At 31.2% G+C, this 20091-nt stretch overlaps 1 protein-coding gene across 1 annotated transcript in view; it reads left to right on the top strand.

The window, feature by feature from the left end:
* Positions 1-14614, top strand: part of LOC129228696 (solute carrier organic anion transporter family member 4A1-like) — a 35149-nt gene extending 20535 nt beyond the window's left edge. Inside the window, 3 exon segments of the mRNA XM_054863380.1 lie at positions 2813-3006; positions 10628-10692; positions 13999-14614. Of these exon segments, the coding sequence (XP_054719355.1) occupies positions 2813-3006; positions 10628-10692; positions 13999-14387 (648 nt within the window). The 3' untranslated portion in view covers positions 14388-14614.
* The last annotated feature ends 5477 nt before the right edge of the window (positions 14615-20091 follow it).

Raw genomic sequence — 20091 nt, 5'->3', positions numbered from 1 at the left:
TGCTAAATAGACTTATTTAGGATATTGTTTAATATTTATTCTTGTAATCAATATATTAAGATTTAGGTGCCAATCAAAATTAATGAAAGATTTAACTAGTAAATCCTTGAACTGTTCCTCAAAGTCATCAAGCTATGTTGTAAATGGTATGACACTAAATATGGACGACATGGTATTTTTTATTTTAAGATGCTGTTTGAGTAAGACAGCAAGCAGACTATTCCTGCAATTTGAAAATTCGACATACATCAATTTATACTCTCTGCAAATTGAGTCAATGGTATTTTTCTTGGAATTTTTAATTGATTTTCAGCTAGCTCTATTCATGGAGGTAGGGGTACTAAAAAGAACACTGCTTATCTCCCAGCAACATCACACTTGAAATAGGTATTAGGGGGTGACATCCATTTTGGTTACTTCTTGAAAGGAATTGAAGGGTGTGGGAAACATTTTTCTTTGCTTTACTCTTGTTGCTTGAATTGATTATATGACTGTTTATTTTCTTGCTAAGAAATTAAAAAATACAACTCAAAACAATTTTGTTGTATTTAAAGTTTTAGATTGCCTAAAGAATAACAAAAATTCCTTTGATTCAGCTTGTAATGGTAAATCATTATACCGCATGAATTTTTTTTAAATAGTTGCACTTAATTGAGGTATTCAAAATCATTTCACTGAGATCTCTTCTCAAAAATCTAAGGAAAATGATTTTGAGAAGAATTTAAAAAATAAGACTTTTCTGAAAATTTCTCAACTTACTTGATGAGTTATATTACTGAAAGAATCATTTAGGACCTTTAGAAACTGTATATTGTTAAAAATAGCAGTAAATTGTTGCAAGTTCCAGTCTGTAAAAAGATTTCAGTAGCAGGAATATTTTCAGAATTGAAAACTAAAAACTCATCGCAGTTAATCTCAGACATTAAAAAGGAAGGAAAGAAAAATTTCATATCTTCTGTTTTTTTTTTTTAATATTTTTTCCAAATTGCAGGGGCTTTCCAATTTTTTAGAAGTCATGTTTTTGATAAGGTAACAGGACAATGATTCATATTTTAAAAGTGACTTTAAAATTTAAAAAAAAAAAGGTCAGTTTTTTTCTCTCTTGAAATTTCTAAAGGTTTTTAGGTAGCTAAAAATTTAATTGTTGACTAAAATGTGTGGTGAAAATCGATTTTGAGAAAAATTCCACGCTTTTCCTCTAGTTACATTAAGACTTGGTTGCACTGTTGAAAAATGATTCTAATGTAGCAGTCACTATTGGGTCTTTCTCTGTTTTGCGGTTGAGATTTAAAAATTAAGTCTCTTTTCTTCGTTTAAAGGGCTATCTATAAGGGGCATTCAAATGAAACGTGGTCACCAGCCTAAGGTAACAGTTACGATTTTATTAATTCAAATAGTCACCATAACTGTTGGCACATTTATCCCATTGCAACACTAGGAGGTCAATTCCATCTTGCAAGAAGCTAATAGGTTGCTATTGGATCCAGGACTGAACCCAATAGCAACCTAATTAAGCTTCTTGCAAGATCCAGGACTGAACCCCCTCGCCTCCCGATCCCTCTTCAAAACGCCAAGTGACATCTTGGGAGCAAGATGGGAATTCAAGATTGAAATCAGTAAAGGCCGGCTAAGTGGGGACTCGGAGAAAAAGAGGTGTCTACTGGTTGACAAGATTTTCATCCTCCTAGTAATCTGAAACATAAAATTAAAGTTGATTCTTATTAAACCAAGATGTAGAATTATCTGTACGTAGCAGATTTGAAATAAATATTCATAAAATGGTGCCTTTTGGGAAAAAAGGTCATTTTTGGCTCCTTTTTTCAACTTTGATAATTTTTTAAAAATAGTAAAAAAAATTGCAGAAACCTCTAGGTGGAAATAATTTTGTTTTTAGAAAATCTGTACCAAATTTCAAATAAATTGGTGCATTAGAACTTGAGCTATCTTGTAAACCCTATTGAAAAAAGTAGTTTCGAGAAAAACGCGTTTAAAGTTTGCAGTAGCATTTCAGGTAGTCTGAGTGGTTTAATGGTATGCTATACTTAATTTTTTTTTTTGAACAGTTATCCCTGCCTTATACATTGTTCCTTCCCATACCTCAAAAGCTAAATTTTTGGCAGATCTTTCAGCCATAAGAGCAGTTCTGCCTTTTTTTGAAGCTTTGGAAGCTCGTACCTCGAAGCATTTGTTAAGCTGTTGATCTCATTTGCTGGCTTTTTCTTTGTCTATCTAGATACAAATTACTTCCTCTTTGACTTTCTTTTATCCGTTTTATATTTAAAATTTGAATTTAACACTGAAAAAATCACAGTACAAGGCACTGTACATGTACATGGCTTGATGGTTGTTTGTCAGGTATATATCGGGTAAAAAGAATTTATAAGTCTGAAAAAATTTCAAATTTCCATAAATCCTCTTAGAGGCTTATTCTTGGAGATCTAAACTTTGAAAATATGAAAAAAAAAATCTATTTTTTTAAATTTTAGTATTTAGACTAGAATACCCCCTTTCAGACGCAACTGCACCCTTGGAAAAGGTTTTTAAAACCTTACAATTAAATTTTTGCTTTAGTATCAATATCTTTTTTTTTCTTCAATATTTGTTACATTAACTGATTTCTCATAATGTTTTGCACCATAAGTCAGATATCTATAGCTAATTCAAAGAATTAAATTCAAACCTTAAAAGTTTTGGCCAGTTGGAATAGATAATTCTATAACTATGGATACAACTTTATATTTTTTCCCCCGTAACATATGCATAAGGTGTATCTATGAAAATATTGCTGAAATTGTTACTTGTATTTTTACAGGGTTATGGTTCATGCAAATGTATAGAAAGTGAAGGCATCAATATGACTTTTGGAGGTGAAAATTATACCATCCAAGCAACCCGTGAAAAATGTGATAACATGTGCTTACACGGTCCTCTATTTTTGGCTGTAATCTTCTTCTGCATGTTCTTCACATTTTTGGTTAGCATGCCATCCTTATCAGCTACTTTAAGGTAATCTAGCAGTTTTTACTTCCTTTTGAACTTGAAAAATATATATATATATATAATCAGGGTTCGTACACTCTGGGAAAACCTGGAGTTTTCAGGGAAAATGAATCAAAAGTATCGGGTCATTTTCCAATTTTGCTCCCAAAATTTTTTTCCCAATGGACCTTATTCATGGTTTTGCAACGGTCTCGTTAGCTGTCCGTCTGCGGGTATTTTGACCAGCTACGCAGTGTTAGTAGTGCTAAAGAAACTCGTTTTATTTAGGGTTTATACAGACTTGTGACTGCGTGAGAAATGCCGCGAAAAGAGAGAAGTAGAACGAGAATTCAAGTTTTCACCATGTTTCTGATGAGGAACCAAAGAGGCTTAAACCTATGAAAATACGATAATAAAGAGAGTATTTCATATTAAATGAATCATTCATCATTCTTTTACAACGTTTGTTAGTAAAAAAGTTACAAAACCTCTCATTTTTAAATATAAAGAGTTTATAAGCCGAATAATTACAAGTGTTATTATACGCTGTAGTACCGGATTTTCATCTGCTACTGTTCCCACAATGCACTGCAGTACCGGTTTTGACCCGCAGTGACGTCACATGAATACTGTCCATTATTTTCCAAGAAATTTTGCACTATGAGATCTAATTTTATTTATTTATTTATTGATTTTTTTTTGTTTCCTGGAAAAAATTAAATTTTTAGGCAAAACAGTGCTGGCAATAAACTTCAATCGAGGTTTCACATCGAAAAAAAGCACAAAAAGAGGGAAGATCTTCTAACACTACAAGTGGGAATCATAAGTATAAAATGGTAGACCTGCCAACTCTCCCGTTTTTCGAGTTTTTCACCCAGTTTTACGTTTTAGTTTCAATTTCTCCCGTTTTTCTTTAGATTTCTATTTTGTTGCATTTGTTTCAAAATCAATAGAGATTTTTGTGTGTAAAAAGAAAATAGTTCGGAGCCTCAATAGATGGAGATGGAGATGGCGTTTCCATAGCATGTGGACCTTTCCAATACCTAACGGCACAACCGATCTATTGCCTGCATATGGAAATTAGGCTTATGCAATTTTAGCACATGGCGTGCAATTGGGCAGCAATCTGTTAGCATCTACTTTGAATTTGATCTTTTTCCAATAACTTCCTGAATTGTTACACTGTGAAAAGCCGATAGATCTGAAATAAAACTGTATTTTTCGCATCCCTTGCTTCTTAACCCCACCCCCCTTTTCCCTTTCCGAAAAAATGTGTGTGAAATAGAAGCTTTATTGTTAATTTTCTGCTGTAGAATATTCCTGGATGTAATTGGCCCTTATTTTTAAAATTGCTTAATTTTTATCGCATTAACCTAATTAAAACTGTAGTTAAAATGACTATCTTTTCTTAGTGCTAATGACACTAATATAAATTGTATTGGTAGTTTTTTTTTAATGTTAAGCAGATAATATAATGCCACTTGCATGCTGTTTTAAAAGATTTTTGAGAAATCTGAGAAGATACTAAATTTATGTATTCAATTCGCGTATTTTAAGCTTGAAGTATTTCATGTTTTTCCAGAAATTAGGTCGTTTTAAATTGTCCTTTTTTATTCCCTTGAAAATTTGACTCAATCTCCAGTTTTTTTTTTTACTAAGGTTGGCAGGTCTGATATGGGTTGCCTAGTGATGTAAAATACCTGGGTATTTATTTTCAGGGGTAAATACCCAAAATGGGTATTTATTTCAAACATTTATATTCAACTTAAATACTTTTCTGTATGTATTCCACTATGTGTATATATATAACCAATCACATACAAAACAATAAATTTTTGCCCAAAAATTCTTTTTGATCACATATTTAAAGATTTATTGTGTGAAACAACTTAACAATCTAATATGATATTCACATTAAATGTGTTGGATATGCCTAATTGTTGAAAGGTTGTGTAAAGCAGAGATTCAGACAGCTGAACATAAACAAATACGTTTAATACAAAACATGGGGACACACATACAGCAAGACATGTAGAAAAGTAGTGAAGCCCTGATAAACAGACTGCGGCTCTTTAAATAGAATAGAGGGCAGATTTTCAGTATCCAATGATGTTTCTCAAATAGCAATAAGCTTTCTCCTAAGTCCGATGGTGGATTAAAGAAGAGATTTTGCGAACTCCGTGGAAAGCTGCAAATGTCTCTTCCAATAAGAACAGCTCTTTCTTTTAAACCAATGGAGAAAGCGATTACATTCAACACTAATCAATGTTGATAGCCAAATTTCAGATATCAAAAGCCATTCTACAAAAAGTAAAAAGCTTAACTGGTTATGAAAAAAAAGCAAACATCAATTTTTTAAGTCCTAGTATTTTATAACCCAGTAATATGTCTCTACATGACATCAAAATGTAAGGAAATATCGCTCAACGTATCAGTCCTTAGTTCGCTTATTTAATTTCAATATTTTGACTTTCTCTTTTTATTGTATTTCAAGCATTTGTATTGAGTGTGAGAAAAGAGAGGTTACAGCTGTTTTGCAACGTTTTAATTTAAAAAACAAAACAATTTAATACTAAAAATAAATGCAGTACCACATAAATGTTAGCATAAAAATACTTGACCAATCTTTTTCAGTAAAATGTGTTTGAAGATGTTTAAAAATTTTTTTAATTAATTCTAAAGGAAAGAAACTGCTGAGATTTGTTTCAAAATGATAAAGAACTGATAATGGGAAAGAAAAATTAAAGGTAGCTGCACTTGCAGCAGTAAGGAATTTTGATACTGTCTCAAAAATCCTGCGTTACTGATGGAATGATTCTTAAAATAAAATTCCAAAATGGTATTTTAAAAAGAAGAGAATTTGAGTCTAAAATAGTTCATTCTAAATTCTGACAGTTTTTTTGATAAGATTTCATTAAGCCTTTAATTAAAAAAATTATAATGTATAAATTTTTATATTTTTAATCTTTCATTTTACGGTTTATCTTTTAAAAAGAAAATCATCTTTTGATATCACCGATATTTTTTTTTTTGCAAATTGCGCAATCACTAGGGGATTTACCCTGTCTTCGGATAAATACCTAAAAATATATTTACCTTCCACCCTACATCACTAATTGCGTGTATTAAAAATAGTTTGAATAAATTTTCATCATGAAGTACGGTGAGCAAATGCAAATAAGCAAGACAACAGAAAACAATATTTTTTTCCTTTCTTTTTTTCTTTTGCTTATTAATGTGAAAACTGTTTCTATATTTGCCACGTTATCACTTAAACAGCAGTAAAATAAATAGCATCATAGTCTTAATAACTTCTCAGTTTATTCTTCCAAACATCCCTCGTGCTTCCATTTTTTTTTTCATTTTGGATATGACTAACCTAGACTGTGATTTTGAAATCCTGAAGTTCATTGAATTGCTTAAACTTCTCCAATTATGACATTGAAAAAAAAATTCACGATATGTTTCTTTCAAAATTTCATCAAGTCTTTCAGTAAAAAATATTACAAACTGTGTAATACATATGTATCAGTTTTACCAATTACAGTAGTACCTCCTGTAAGGGACACCTCTATTTAAGGGACATTTTTTCTGGTCCCAGTCCCTTTGAATTGGAACCTCCATGTGTTTACCTCTGAATAAGGGACACTCTATTTAAGGGACAGTTACAGAGAAAACTTACAACAATAAATGTACAAATGCATCATACAAAGTGTTGAATTTCCTGGAATTAAGTTAGAGATTAACGTTTACAAATATGATGCACTTGAACTTCTTGCTTAAATGTGCATGCATGTTTTCCCCTCTTAGTATTTTTTTCAAGTAAGCTAACAGCCGAAGGATAATAAACGACCCACGAATAGCTTCGTGTAAAAAAACTTGAATTGTCAACGCTAGTTGAAATTTATATCATATTAAATTTGAAATTGCATGAAATCAAACAAGTAATTCATGTATCAAAATAATTCATGTATGTAACAGAACTATACCATTGGCAATTTTTTTTTATTAAATTTTAATTATTTAAAGAATAACATTTGAAAATTAATTACTTTTGAATTGCATTCAGTATAAATCATTTTCAGCATTTTATCTTAAATAAAATGCTGAAAATGATTTATACTAATAGTTTGTTTGGTACGAAGTTATACTGAGTCAATATACTGCATGCATGATTTCATGTACCTCTGAAGAAGGGACACCTCTATTTAAGGGACAAAATTTTCGGTCCCCTTAGTGTCCCTTATTGAGAGGTTCTACTGTATTTCATATTTAGATTAAACAAAAAAAAAAAATTCACTTTTCCTTTTTTTTTTAAAAATACCCAGTTTTTGGGTATTTACCCAGGTTTTGGGTAAATACCCAAAAAATATTTACCTACCCGCTGGGTATTTACCTGATCCACTTCACTAGGGTTGGCACAACATTTTATACCTTGGTAAGCTTTCACCAAATAGCAAGTGTTTAAAGACGTTCTGTTGGCTTGAGTCTAAGCCTGAAGGGGCCCTGAGATTTTTAGAACGAGGAGTGAAATATATATAAGAGAAGTAGGAATAAACAATATGGAGGGGGCCTGTTAAAGTAATTTGTGACTGGCCCCAAAATTTCTGAATGTCCCTGGTTGACTTTTGTGAATATGCATATGGTATGCGGATCGATACAATAAACAAATCATAATTATACTAAAAAGCAGTTTTGTATTTTGCTTAACATGTTTTTTATATGTAAGAAGAAAATAAAGAGAAGTGTTGTAAACTAAAAGAGGATGCTAAAAGATTGCTGCTGGATTACAGCAAATGCCAATATTACGCATGACAGGTGGCATTGAAGAAACGGTTAAAATAATTTGAATTGTTTTCAACTAGTCATAAATGAATGTTAAAAATTGTAACATTCATTTAAAACATAGAAAAAACTTAACGTTTTGAGAAAGAGGGGAAAAAAAAAGCAAATTCCAAGATTTAAAAAAATAACAATTTAAAGGGAAAAGTTTCAGGTCTTCCCCTTTACTATTTTAGACAATTTTTCTGAAAAACGACCTGGAAAAGTTGGGAAATTTTTTTAACGACAAGTGTATGAACCCTGCATAAGAAATACAAAGCATTAATCATAGGTAGTGGTTAGAATGAGAGCAGATAAGTCATTCTAACATAGGTTTGCTTAATTGGAGTTTTTGCAAACATTTGAGAAATTCGGTGTTGCATAAATTTTAATTTCAAGAAAAGTATTTGTATCTAAAAAGGTAACTTTTTTTGGTCATGCATCACCTTTTATGAAAAGTTTGACTTGTTTAAAGTAATTTTATGACTTACACCCCTGTCATTTTAAAACTTACGATGGTTGTACTTGTACTGAGATGTAGTCATACATGTATTGTAAAGACCGTTATGAGCAGGGGCGGATACAGATTACCCTTTTTAGGGGAGGGGTCATGCTAAGGAATGACACCCCCCCTCCTCTGTAGCAAACAAACCAATGGTTTTGGGTGCGAAAAATGTGTGAAACTACTTGGAAGTCAATAAAAAGCTTCAAATTGACCAAGAATAATACACCTAATTGGACAAAAGCATTGCTAATTAAATTCATAAACAATAAAAAGAATTAATATTTCAAATGTTTACTTCAAATTTCTTTTGAGGAATTAAAAAGATTATTGCAATTGTTAAGATTTTATCAGCAAACAGGACCTGTGTAGCTTGATTGAACATGCTATACACAAAACATTTAAGTGCCGTTATGATTATTATGAGCCCCACATATATGGTGAGAATAAAGGTAAATTGCTATTTAGAAAATTTTTCACTTCAAATTAAATCTATGTAGCGAAAAATCTTTTTACACTCGTTCAACAAAGTGTTCAAATCAACACGGTATTAGTTACTTTTGTACTGTGTATGGCGAGCATGCAAAGGAGAAAAAATGTTGTTTACGAATATTTTTCAGTTAAACTATATTAAAATAAGGCGAAGAATCTTTTTACACTTTTTCAACAATGTGTTACATTCCTTTCAGTCAGTATGATTGAATTCAACAACCAAATGAAAGAATAAGTGCTAAAAAGTCATAACCAGCTATTAAAAATTTCATTGAAATGAAAATTACAAAAAAAAAAAAAAAAATTATATTTTTGAAAGTGTTAACTAACAGAAGAAATTTGGAATCCCATTGACTTTTTTTAGTCTGCTGGAGCAGTGCCGCCATGCAATGGGAGTTTCATTGTTCTTGTTGATATCGATGGGTGTTAATTGAAAGTTACAAGGAACCACTATTGATTTTTATTGCACTAACTATCAAATTGGTTGACCTACTTAAAACAAGCTTCAAGCGGGCAATTTCTGTATTTTTTCCAATTTGTTCTCGTGTTTTTGTTCCAGTTAAGCAAATTTTTGGTCCTTGTAAGTGAGGCTTGTGATATTAGGCTTGTGTAATGGGATCTATTTTGATTCTTTAAGGTTAGGACCGAATTAATGGCTGGTCTGATTAACTGGTGATCCAATTAAGAAAATTCCACTGTACATTCAAAATTCTTTAAGTCCCGGGTTCATGTGAGATGACTAATCAATTCCTTTACTTTTCCCAAAGTATGTTCCGTGGAACCCTTGGGCCAAAGGAAGGTAGGGGTTCTACCATGAATTGGATATTACATAAAATCAAATATTTGTTCATATGAACAGCGATTACTCTAAACCAGTGGAACTTTTTTTAACAATTGGCACTACATGATATTAATGTTGTTTAGAAACGCATGTCACCCAGAGATTGCAACATTTCTTAGTGATAGTCCTAACATTCGGATTCCTTTTAATGCTTTTAAAAGCTCTTGCTCGCAGCTTAAGCTGCCTTTCTAAAAATTCAGCAATGGTCATCAGTGCGGTTTTAGAGTATGGCACAAAAATAAGTTTTCTGTACTATTAATCCATCATTCAAGTTATATTAAAAACTAGGGCCAAAAAGGGTTTTTATATGCGTTATGCAAAATAGATCATCTAGTGAGCAAATACATTTATTTTTCCCCCGAACAGCTTCTTAGTAATTGAATTTATGAAAAAAAACCTTGCCAGACGTGCTGCTTTTGCACTGTAAGGCATACTAAGAGCAAGAAACATTTTTTTTTCTTGCAATTTAATTGAAATCTTGATAGGTTTTCTACAGAAGTTGTTAACCGCAGACACATACCTAAAAACACGTCAAATCGTAAAAATTCGAAAACATGAATCCAACACTTTTTTCAAATTATTTTTTATATTAAATATGTAAAAATTAAAAATGACAGCATACAATTACAATTTTTTGTCTTTATCAGCGACTTCCAGGTAGTTAACATTTTGTCTTGTTATGAACAATACTGGGGTTCCATGAAGTAAAGGTAAATCGCTAAAGGTTCTGCAGCCTAAAAAGTTTGAGAATCGCCGATCTAGAATCTTCGAAAATTTTGAAATAAATGCTAGCTTTTCATAAACTACAAGATTTTTGAAAAATTCTTTTGAAAAAAAATAAAATAAATATTCACTTAGTTTGTTATGCTTTTTGAACTGTTCAAAAAATACCCTAAAAATAATGATTGATGCGTGATAATGCTTCAAATTTGTGATAAGTCTTTATGTTTTGATTTTATTTGTAAGATCTAACCTTTCGATTACATTTGCAGATGTGTTGCTGAATCTCAGAAATCATTTGCCTTGGGAATTCAATGGATGACTGTCAGATTACTTGGTATGTAAAGTAGTTTTTGAAATTGTTTGTCAATTTAATTTCTTGGGTGAAGAATCATTTAGGTAAACAATGGGGATGCATACACCAGGCCAGCGGGCTTACAGTCCTACTGCATGCAAGCAGCTGGCTACAGTTTTTCGGGATATTCTCTTACCAGTAGCAGCAGGAAGCTGCTTTGCTGCCCCAGTTGCTGTGCTCCGGAGGTTCATTTTTGTCAATAGCGCTGTGTACCTATCTACTGCAGGCGTCATACTGCATACACAGAGACGGATATGAAAATAATTTTTGGATGGACCCAAAAGTTTGAAAAGCCCCCCTCCCCCTTTTCCCTCTTAATTTCAATTTTTCTTAGCAAAATTTTTCGTTACTTTTTTTTTACAAATGTGTTCGCCCCCCCCCCTTTTTCAGGACCCCTTAAGGTCAATGAATATAATTTTAAATGTATAAATACTATGAACTTTTCTACTTTGAATGTGGAAGTAAATTATCTTGAGCACTTCAAGCCAATCAAATACTAAATGCTATGTAATTTCACAGAGATGCTGTAAAATGAGGGGTTTTCATTAGGAACATTTTCATAATGGTTGTAACACAAGGACAAGGTTATTAAATGAACCCATACCTCATTCCAGTTTTTAAATAAATTTGTATTCTAACTACAAAATATTAAGTAAATTAGAAAATTATAGCTTTAATATATTCGTTTCGTTGAAGAATTCAGAAGCTACTTCTTTGCGAAGCTATATCAAAGCAGTTACTGAATTGTTCTTAAAAATGTAAACACTACATGCAGTTTCAATTAATATGATTTTGCCTAGAGATTCGTATGATTTACTTCATTTTGCATTTTTTATAAGCTACTTTTTTTAAAGTTATTTTGCAAATATCTTCTTGGATTGAAATGACTTCTTTAGGCACTTCTTTAGGCTTCTTAAAACATTTTGAAAAAAAAAAAAAAAAATCAATTACTGATTCCATCAAAGAAGAATTAAAAAACGAATGACGGTATTATGTGCCTTTGAATTCGAAATTTTAATTTTAAATCTTTAAAAACTTGTACATATTAATTGCTTTACATTTATAAACATAATATACTTGATACTTATGAGAATCCATTCACCTTTCTCTTAAAATTAAGATAAGTTCTCTAAATATGCAATAATGTTTACATAAGATGTGATTCTATTTTATGCTTTGCTTTAGGGTGAGGTTTCTTCCAACATTATGTACGTTTCTAGTGTAAAATAATATGTTGAACAATGTGTTTCCTTAACTATATTATTCATAGTGTATAAGTAAAACTGTAAATTTCTATTTTGTTCTGAAATGTAATTTTGAAATAAAAGCAATATTGCAAGAGTCTGAATCTGTTACACATACAGAATGTGGGATCTATGTAGGATCTTTGGTAAGTTGTAATTAAGATTGTATAATTCAGTGTTAAGTTTAGAGTAACACATTCTAAAAATGCAAAGTTCATTTTTAAAAATAAATCAACTGATTTGAATCAATGATTTTGTTAAAAAAAATCACTCTACTCATATCAATTGATTTAAATTTGATCAATTGATTTAAAAAAAATCACTTGATTTAAATCAACAAACCCTGATTATTTACTATCAAACTCTGCATTTGAACAACGGTGGTCTTTAAAAGTCGAATCCTTTTTCACTTATTAGCGTCAAACAACGTCTGCAATCCAAAAGTTTCACACTTATGCACATTTCTTTGCCTTCCATTTTGTGGTTGCTATCACTGTTATGGCCATTTGTCCTTAGTAATTGTCTACCGGTGTATAAGATGACAAATCAAAAACTATTTTGCTGATATTATAGTTGGCATGTTTTTGTCTAATGTGAGAAAATCCACAAAAGAAAAGTCCTGAAGAGATTTTTACTGTTGCAATTTAGAAAGAATTGGCAGTCTAAGAAAGAATTAGTAGTCTAATTTGGCAAGACTTACAGTTACAGAAAATAAAACTGAATGTTTTTATCAGCTGAATTTAATGCAAAATATATTTAGTTTTGGTAGAACTAGGTTGAAACATTTAGTCTTACTTTGACTGTTTCAATTTTTGATACAAAAAAAAATCATCCAAATTATGTTTGTCGCATGACATCAAAGAAATGTGTGATGAGGAGGTCAGGTGCCATGCAAATGCAAACAATTCCGCTTTAAAAACGTGCGGGAAAACACAAAAATGTATTTAATGTTGGGCTTTACACTAACAGAAAGTTGTTAATATTGTTCAATTTTTACCTAATGTTAATATTATACATTGGGTTTTAATGCTTTGGTTTTTCTTCAAAACTCGTGCTAATCTTTCGTCTTTTACATCATGTTTTGATTAATATGCTACATATTTAATTTTTTAATGTCAAATATTGGATATGTTCTTTTTCCTGAACAATTTGTTTTCTTAATTTATGGAGTAAACCCCCAAAAACATATAACAAAATAATATACAGCCTGGTAGATTCAATTTCAAATCTAATCTGTTGCAATAGCTGCAAATAACACTAGCTGGTGAGGTTAAATACTCTACAAAACATAGGCTTTTTTACTTGCAATGCAGAGTTGTTGCATAACTTAAAGTTTTGTAATACTGTCAAACCTTGATGTCTCGAACCTCCTTATCTCGCAACCCTTTATCTTTGGGGGGGGGGGGGGATTCCCCTGCATTTTGCTTAAAACTCTTATGTATTTTCTATAGTTATCTCGAAATTTATTTTTTGAAACCCTCGCTGTGTCAAAATTTTTGCCCCAGAAGCAAGGTTTAATTGATGCTTTTTCCCTTGGAAAATGTTTGTAGCAGAATCAGTTTTGGAGACATCTGCATGTAGCCCTTCACCTTTTTTTCCTGGAAGTATGAGGATAGAGGATTGGGGTAAGAGAATAGGGGAGCGTTATAAAAAATTTTGATTGTACTGCAGAGACTTGATCAGTGTTTAATTGAATCAGCTGCTTTAATGAATCGAATTTATAAAAACAGAACAAAATCTAGCTTTATTGAATGAGCCGTTTTATTGAATCAGCCGCTTTATCGAGTCAAAATTGTTAAGAAATGTGATTCATATAAGCTGTGGCCACTGTAGCAAATTTATACAATCTGGAGTCATTTGCATTTTATTTTTTACCTCATGGCAACAGTCGATTTTTAACACTTATTGCATTTGAATTATAAATTTTTCTTTGAATAATTTATTCGATTTAGCTAAATACTTTGTCATTATATTTGCATAGAATGGTAACTTGCTATTATTAAGAAAATGCTTCTGTTCTATAGTATTTCTTATTTTCATTTAGGAACAATTCCGGCTCCGGTCCTTTTCGGCTGGTTAATTGATCAAAGCTGTATGCTCTGGCAAGACTCTTGTGATTCTAAGCAAGGATCTTGCCTATTTTATAACAATGAAGTCATGAGTAAGAATATTCTGACAATAGTTGTCTTGGTAAAATTTTTGTCTTGTGTCTTTTTCTCCATCGCATATTGTTCTTACCGCCCACCTGACGATACTACGCCAACTTATGTCAGAAACCAATCTGTAACTGAACCTCCTACGGTAAATTCGTCAATATCAAAAAATGGCGGCAACTGTCCTGGAGATAATGTCCAGTGTCTAGGAATCAAATTCGTGTCCAGTCAAGGAGATTCCTGGGAAACATGTAATGCAAATACAAGTAGTGTCCTCTAAAGTTTGTCCAGAAGTAACATAAAACTACTGAGCATTGTAGGGATGCTTTTTAATGGCCAAAATTATTTACTTAATATGTTTGAAGAATATTTTATTTATTTGTACAGTTTTATGGTTATATGTAAAAAATTTATTGTGATATATAGTACAAGCCATGTCTAGAATGTTTGATTTAATGTTCGTGTTAAATTTTGTATTTATCATTGTTGCAGGAACTATAAAATGTATGTACGGAAGATTTAATAATGTTGGAGTTGAGTTTTTAAAATGCTATCTTCTAGTATCACATCCCTTGTCTAGTACTCCAACAAAAATTGAAATATATCACTTGCAGTTGGTATTTATAAAACTGTTAAAAAGTTGAAATTCAAAATTTTGCCTTTTCTTTTTAGCATATTGATTTCTGTCAACTTTTTTCCACCAGTGGAATCATTAAAATTCGAAATGACACCATTTAAATGTACCCATAGTATATAAAAATGAGCAGAAAAGTTAAAAAAAAAAAATTGTCCTAGACCTAACAGGTTTAACTTTTTTTATTTTGTAACACTTATTTTGCAATTATAAACCTTACTGTTTTGTCAGATGTAAATGTCTTTATTAATGTTGGCTTTATATGTATTGTCAGCCTCGCTTTAAGGAGTATTGTCCTTTCCAACAAATAATACGCAATTTGAGTGTGATATTTCCCTATGCGAGGAAATATTCTTTTGCTTAGCGAACTAATAAAAAGTGTCTAAATCTTAATAAAAGCAGTAGCTATTTAAAGGAGATAAGGATTTTCAGTTGTAAAAAGTTTTTGAAATGAACTCTATAAACAAAATATTATTGTAATTAATTATTCATATTATATTTATGCACAGAAATTTAACAAATGTAAATAGTTAAATTACAAAATCTGTTTTTAGCACCCCTTTTCCTGCCCTATTTGAAAATGTCCATAATAGGAGATTGTTTGCTGTAAGTACTTTGGGAACACTTTTGTGTCTCTTTACAAATTAAGAACAAAACAAGCCGCTATTGGATTTTCAAAATGCCTATTACTCTTTGAACAAGGGGCTATATTTTGACTTGTGCTTGCTGGGTAAAGTATCACCTTCAAATTTCAGGCTTCCTCTGCTTAGGGCTTCCAACATTGCCCACTAAAAAAACTTAGTTTTGTTTTTCATGTTATTAAACTTTTCCTTAATTTATTCAAAATTTTCCTTAGCAAAATATTTGCAAAAACAGGTTAGTTATATTGGATTGTACATGGAAATTATTCCAGGAATACTTAACATTAGGTTCATGGGAAAATATTCGGTTACGGTAGGTTTTAAGTAGGTTATTTGTTGTTACTGACTGTATGTATGTATGTGTACAGTAGTATACACAATTCTTTTTTTTTTTTTTTTGTATTTTCAGTAGTTTAAACTAACAACAGCTTTTATTAAAATGTGTACTTGACAACTATTCATCTAACTTTATTAGCTAGTCTCTTTTAAGCATCAATGCTATGAAACACTAATAAACAAAATATGACTAAAAACCATGTACCAAAGAATAGATCAAAATACTGATTATTGATGGTGCATCAATGTTTCGTTTCTAAATTAGTAAAAACAGAACAAAACATGTTACAATTCATAAAGTGAGCATTTTTATTCAAGGTATTGCAGTTTCAAAATGCAATTTTCTCTTTCAAAAATACATCTTAATGGAAACTAAACCTTCACTTGTATTTTCAATGGAACTGGTAAACGTTTCAGCGTACCAGGGAATGTAAAGAGCATCGTCATTGAGACTACATTTTATGTATGCTGAGTATAATTAGTTTAGTTTTGATAAATTTTGACATTCCAATATAGATTGTAGTGTTTTGTAGATGTAAAATTTAATTTTACATTTATCGCCAGAGAAATCTTTGTGATGTGATACTGTTTTTTTTTTTTTTTTTATAGAATTAGAATGTTAATGCTATTAAAATAAAATATATCTGAACTTTTGTGATGACTGTTTAAATTTGAAATATTTTGAGATTACCATTGGAAATATCTTGCCCGCAGAGTAATTATTTGTGAGAAAAATGAAACTGTTTCTGTTTAACTGTATATGTCATCAAACTATGCATATCAAAATGACGAACTTTGAAATTAAAATTGAATTTCAAATTTAGTCATATTGTTCACTTTATGCCATATATATTTAAAGTAGTTAATAACTGCATCAAAGTATATATAGAAATTTATCACTGTTACTGTAAATTATAAATATTTAGATTTGTAAGTTGTGTATGTGACTACCACTTATGTGCCTGAAGTACTGTTAGCATTTCTTGTGTGAAAGAATTTTTCTCTCATTTTTTGGGTGACCATATATCTATCTTGTAAGATAACCTTGATGTATAAAATCTGAGATGATAAACATTATTAGAAGCTTTATGCATTTTTGTATCCGTCCAAATTAACTTCTTTATGTGCTTTGCTTATTTAATTGCAACTTTCTCTGATATTTTATGGGGGGGGGGGGGGGGGGGGATCTAAATTCTACAACTTTTGTACAACACAACCTCATTTTGTACTGTAGTGTACTCCTTTTATGATTCTATTATTATGATAATGGTATAACCAAGAAATAATTTTAGTTCATACTAAATGTTGAACATTTTCTTTTTTCTAATTTTCTAAATTCTACAACTTTTGTACAACACAACCTCATTTTGTACTGTAGTGTACTCCTTTTATGATTCTATTATTATGATAATGGTATAACCAAGAAATAATTTTAGTTCATACTAAATGTTGAACATTTTCTTTTACTTCCTGAACAATATTTACATTAAAAAGCCATTATAAGTAATAAATTCAGCTCTTACTAAGGTATGTGCATCACAAGTTAAGCAAATAGAAGCATTTAGATTACACATTTATAGTTTTAGTGTATGAAAAAGTTGTCACCATACTTTAGGATCTAGTCTAGAACATTTTTACTCGGAAATCCTTTTAAAAAAGTTTTAAGAAGATAGTTTGAATTTCTAAACTGCACAGTTATGTTTCTCAAATTACATCAAATTTTATTACTAAATGTAGCTGGTCATCCTTTTCTTTGTTTAATCCTTTTCATCATTAGTTTAGTGTGTGTTTCAATTAAAAATTTATTTCATTTGTAAATAGTTTGCTTTTAGATGTGTAACTTTCTGTTTTTCAATTGTAAAGCATTTTTTGCACTTCATTTTGTTTCATTGTTGCCAAAGGTTGTGATATAATTTAATTATTGCATTTAATTTTATATATAGTTACTTTTCTGAACATGGAGATTTAATTGTTTTGTAGATGCAAAATGTTGCTTATTTTATCCCATGTTTTATTTATGTTCTGTGGTGCAGAAAGATTTTATAAATAAAATCTATTTATTTTTTAATAGTAGCTCGTTTCCTTTTCTTGTGTTTTCATTCTATTTTTAAAAATGTTTATTTCTAATTTTTCAGTTGACTCCAGGCTTGTGGAACATTTAGCCTTTAAAATTTTTAAACCTAAATGCACTGACATTTTTAAAAATATTTTATTAGAAAAGTTCCGTGCTACTCCAATGACATACACACTAGGGGTGCGACGTCGATGTTGATGTTTTGGGTTCGATGCTGATGATTTTTGTAAATTAATTGAAAATGACACTAAAATTTCTTAGAAGCGACATCAATTTTTAAAAATATCAATGTTTCAAAATATAGATTGAAAAAAATAAAATGATGGTATCTATATAAATTGACCCAAAAACATTGAACTCTCAGAAACATAGACATCACCTTTATTTGGAAAGTGCAGGAGCTGAGCTTCTGCTAACAACCATGCAAAATATGCTTAAACAGGCTTACTAGCTGCTCCACAAAAATTGCGAAACTCCTGAGCTGCACAAAAAAAGTTATTTTGCTCTACATTTCCCGGCCGAGCGTTTTCAGGCATGACATGGAGTTTAAAGCTGCCTTTTTATTTTCATGCCAGTGCTTAAAACGATTATCAGAGCTTAGAAAATTTTTTAGACAAATGGTTCTCATTTTTAATTGAATTTTATGCAAAATACTGAGCTGCTCCACAAAATTTCAAAATGCTTCTTAAAATTACCACAGATGCTCCTTAAATCGTTTCTCCAAGGTTGAAAGTTCAGAGATATACTGAATCTTCATTGCTTGGAAAATAATATAGAAATAACGGATGAATTTACCACTTCACTGGTGAAGTTGAAAATATTTAACGATAGACAGTAATTGTGACAAAAAAAAAAGATGACGTATATGCATGGGAATTATTCCTTCGCTTGGCCTCGGCTTATTTCTCCATTGTCGAGTATAACAGCTAAAAGACGAATTTATCTTGAAAGTAAAGACTCGTAAAAAGAAAATAAAGTTTATGCTAGTCCTGTAGAGAAAATTTGATTTGATCCGTCAAGAATAACGTATTAAGCTGATTTTTGGAAAAAGTGACGTAAAATCTTACAATATTTTATGTAGCAATTTCCATGGATGAACACTGAACAGAATGACTTCAGAAGGAAATGACGTGTAAAACGGGCAATTTAAAATCGGGGTTACTCTGCATTATTATTGTTGTCACTTTCTCTTGCTGGTAAATTAGTGCATAGTGTTTGAAAGGGTATATGTTTGAAATTTACTTTCTGAATGTTTGGTACCTTGTGTTTCTGTTTCGTGTTATCGATTAAGGCCATTTTGCATAGGCGTGCCAGATTACTCTAATGTTCAACTAAGACACCAGAATCCCCCCCCCCCCCGGCTTCGTAGGGCCTGATTAACCCACGGTCCGTCGTGTCCGCGGACCTGGGCACCAAAATAGGCTAGCATAAATTCACTTAAGCTTTTTTCGCTTTTTCTCAATTTTAAGGGAGAGGGGGCTCAGCTTTTTTTTTAAAAATCGGCTCAAAACCTTATAAAGTTAAAAACATTTCGCGTAAAGTAAAGAAGTTGTTGTCCCTTAACTCTGGAATTTCAAAAAAAAAAAAAAAAAACTCGGATGACATAGATGAACATTTTCCCGAAGAATTAACATACTTTAAAATTTTTGCAAAAGATAACCCCTTCTGTTGGAGAATGTTTTAAAAGTATAAGATCACTAAACATTACACGTACATTTCCGAATGTGGATTCACCCCTGCAGCTTCTTCTTACCTTGCCTATCAGCAACTGTTCCAGTGAACGTTCCTTTTCATTTTTGAAAAGAATCAAAAATCATTTGAGAAGCTGAGTTTCTCTGGATAATTTACAGGCGTTTTCCTTATTGACCATTGAAAATTCTGTGACATCAAACATAGATTTCGATTATTTGATCGACACATTTGCCTCTGTTAAAGACAGAAAGACGCCTTTTTAAAGCTTCTTTCATTTCACTTTTGATGTCAGAATTAGAAAGGTTTTTTTTTTTTTTTTAGTTTTAAATTGTTTTTTAACTTTTTTTCATCTTAAGGTAAGGCAATTTTAAACTGCGATTAGTATGGTGACTATCAAGTCTTTGTCATTCAAATCCCAGGTTTCCTTTCAAATGTAGTAATGTTCCTTCAAAATGTAGTTTATAGTATATTAGGTTTCTAATACTGAAACATTGACTTTAAAATTGTGCGGATTTTCTCATGGGATGAGGGGGGGGGGGGGCGGCACCAACATCTACTCAGGACCTGGGCACCAGTTTGGCTTGATCGGGCCCTGGTCGTGAGTATT

The sequence above is a fragment of the Uloborus diversus genome, chromosome 8 (genome assembly GCF_026930045.1).
Source record: "Uloborus diversus isolate 005 chromosome 8, Udiv.v.3.1, whole genome shotgun sequence".
Taxonomy (NCBI): Eukaryota; Metazoa; Arthropoda; class Arachnida; order Araneae; family Uloboridae; genus Uloborus; species Uloborus diversus.
This window is presented reverse-complemented; position numbering and strand designations above follow the sequence as displayed.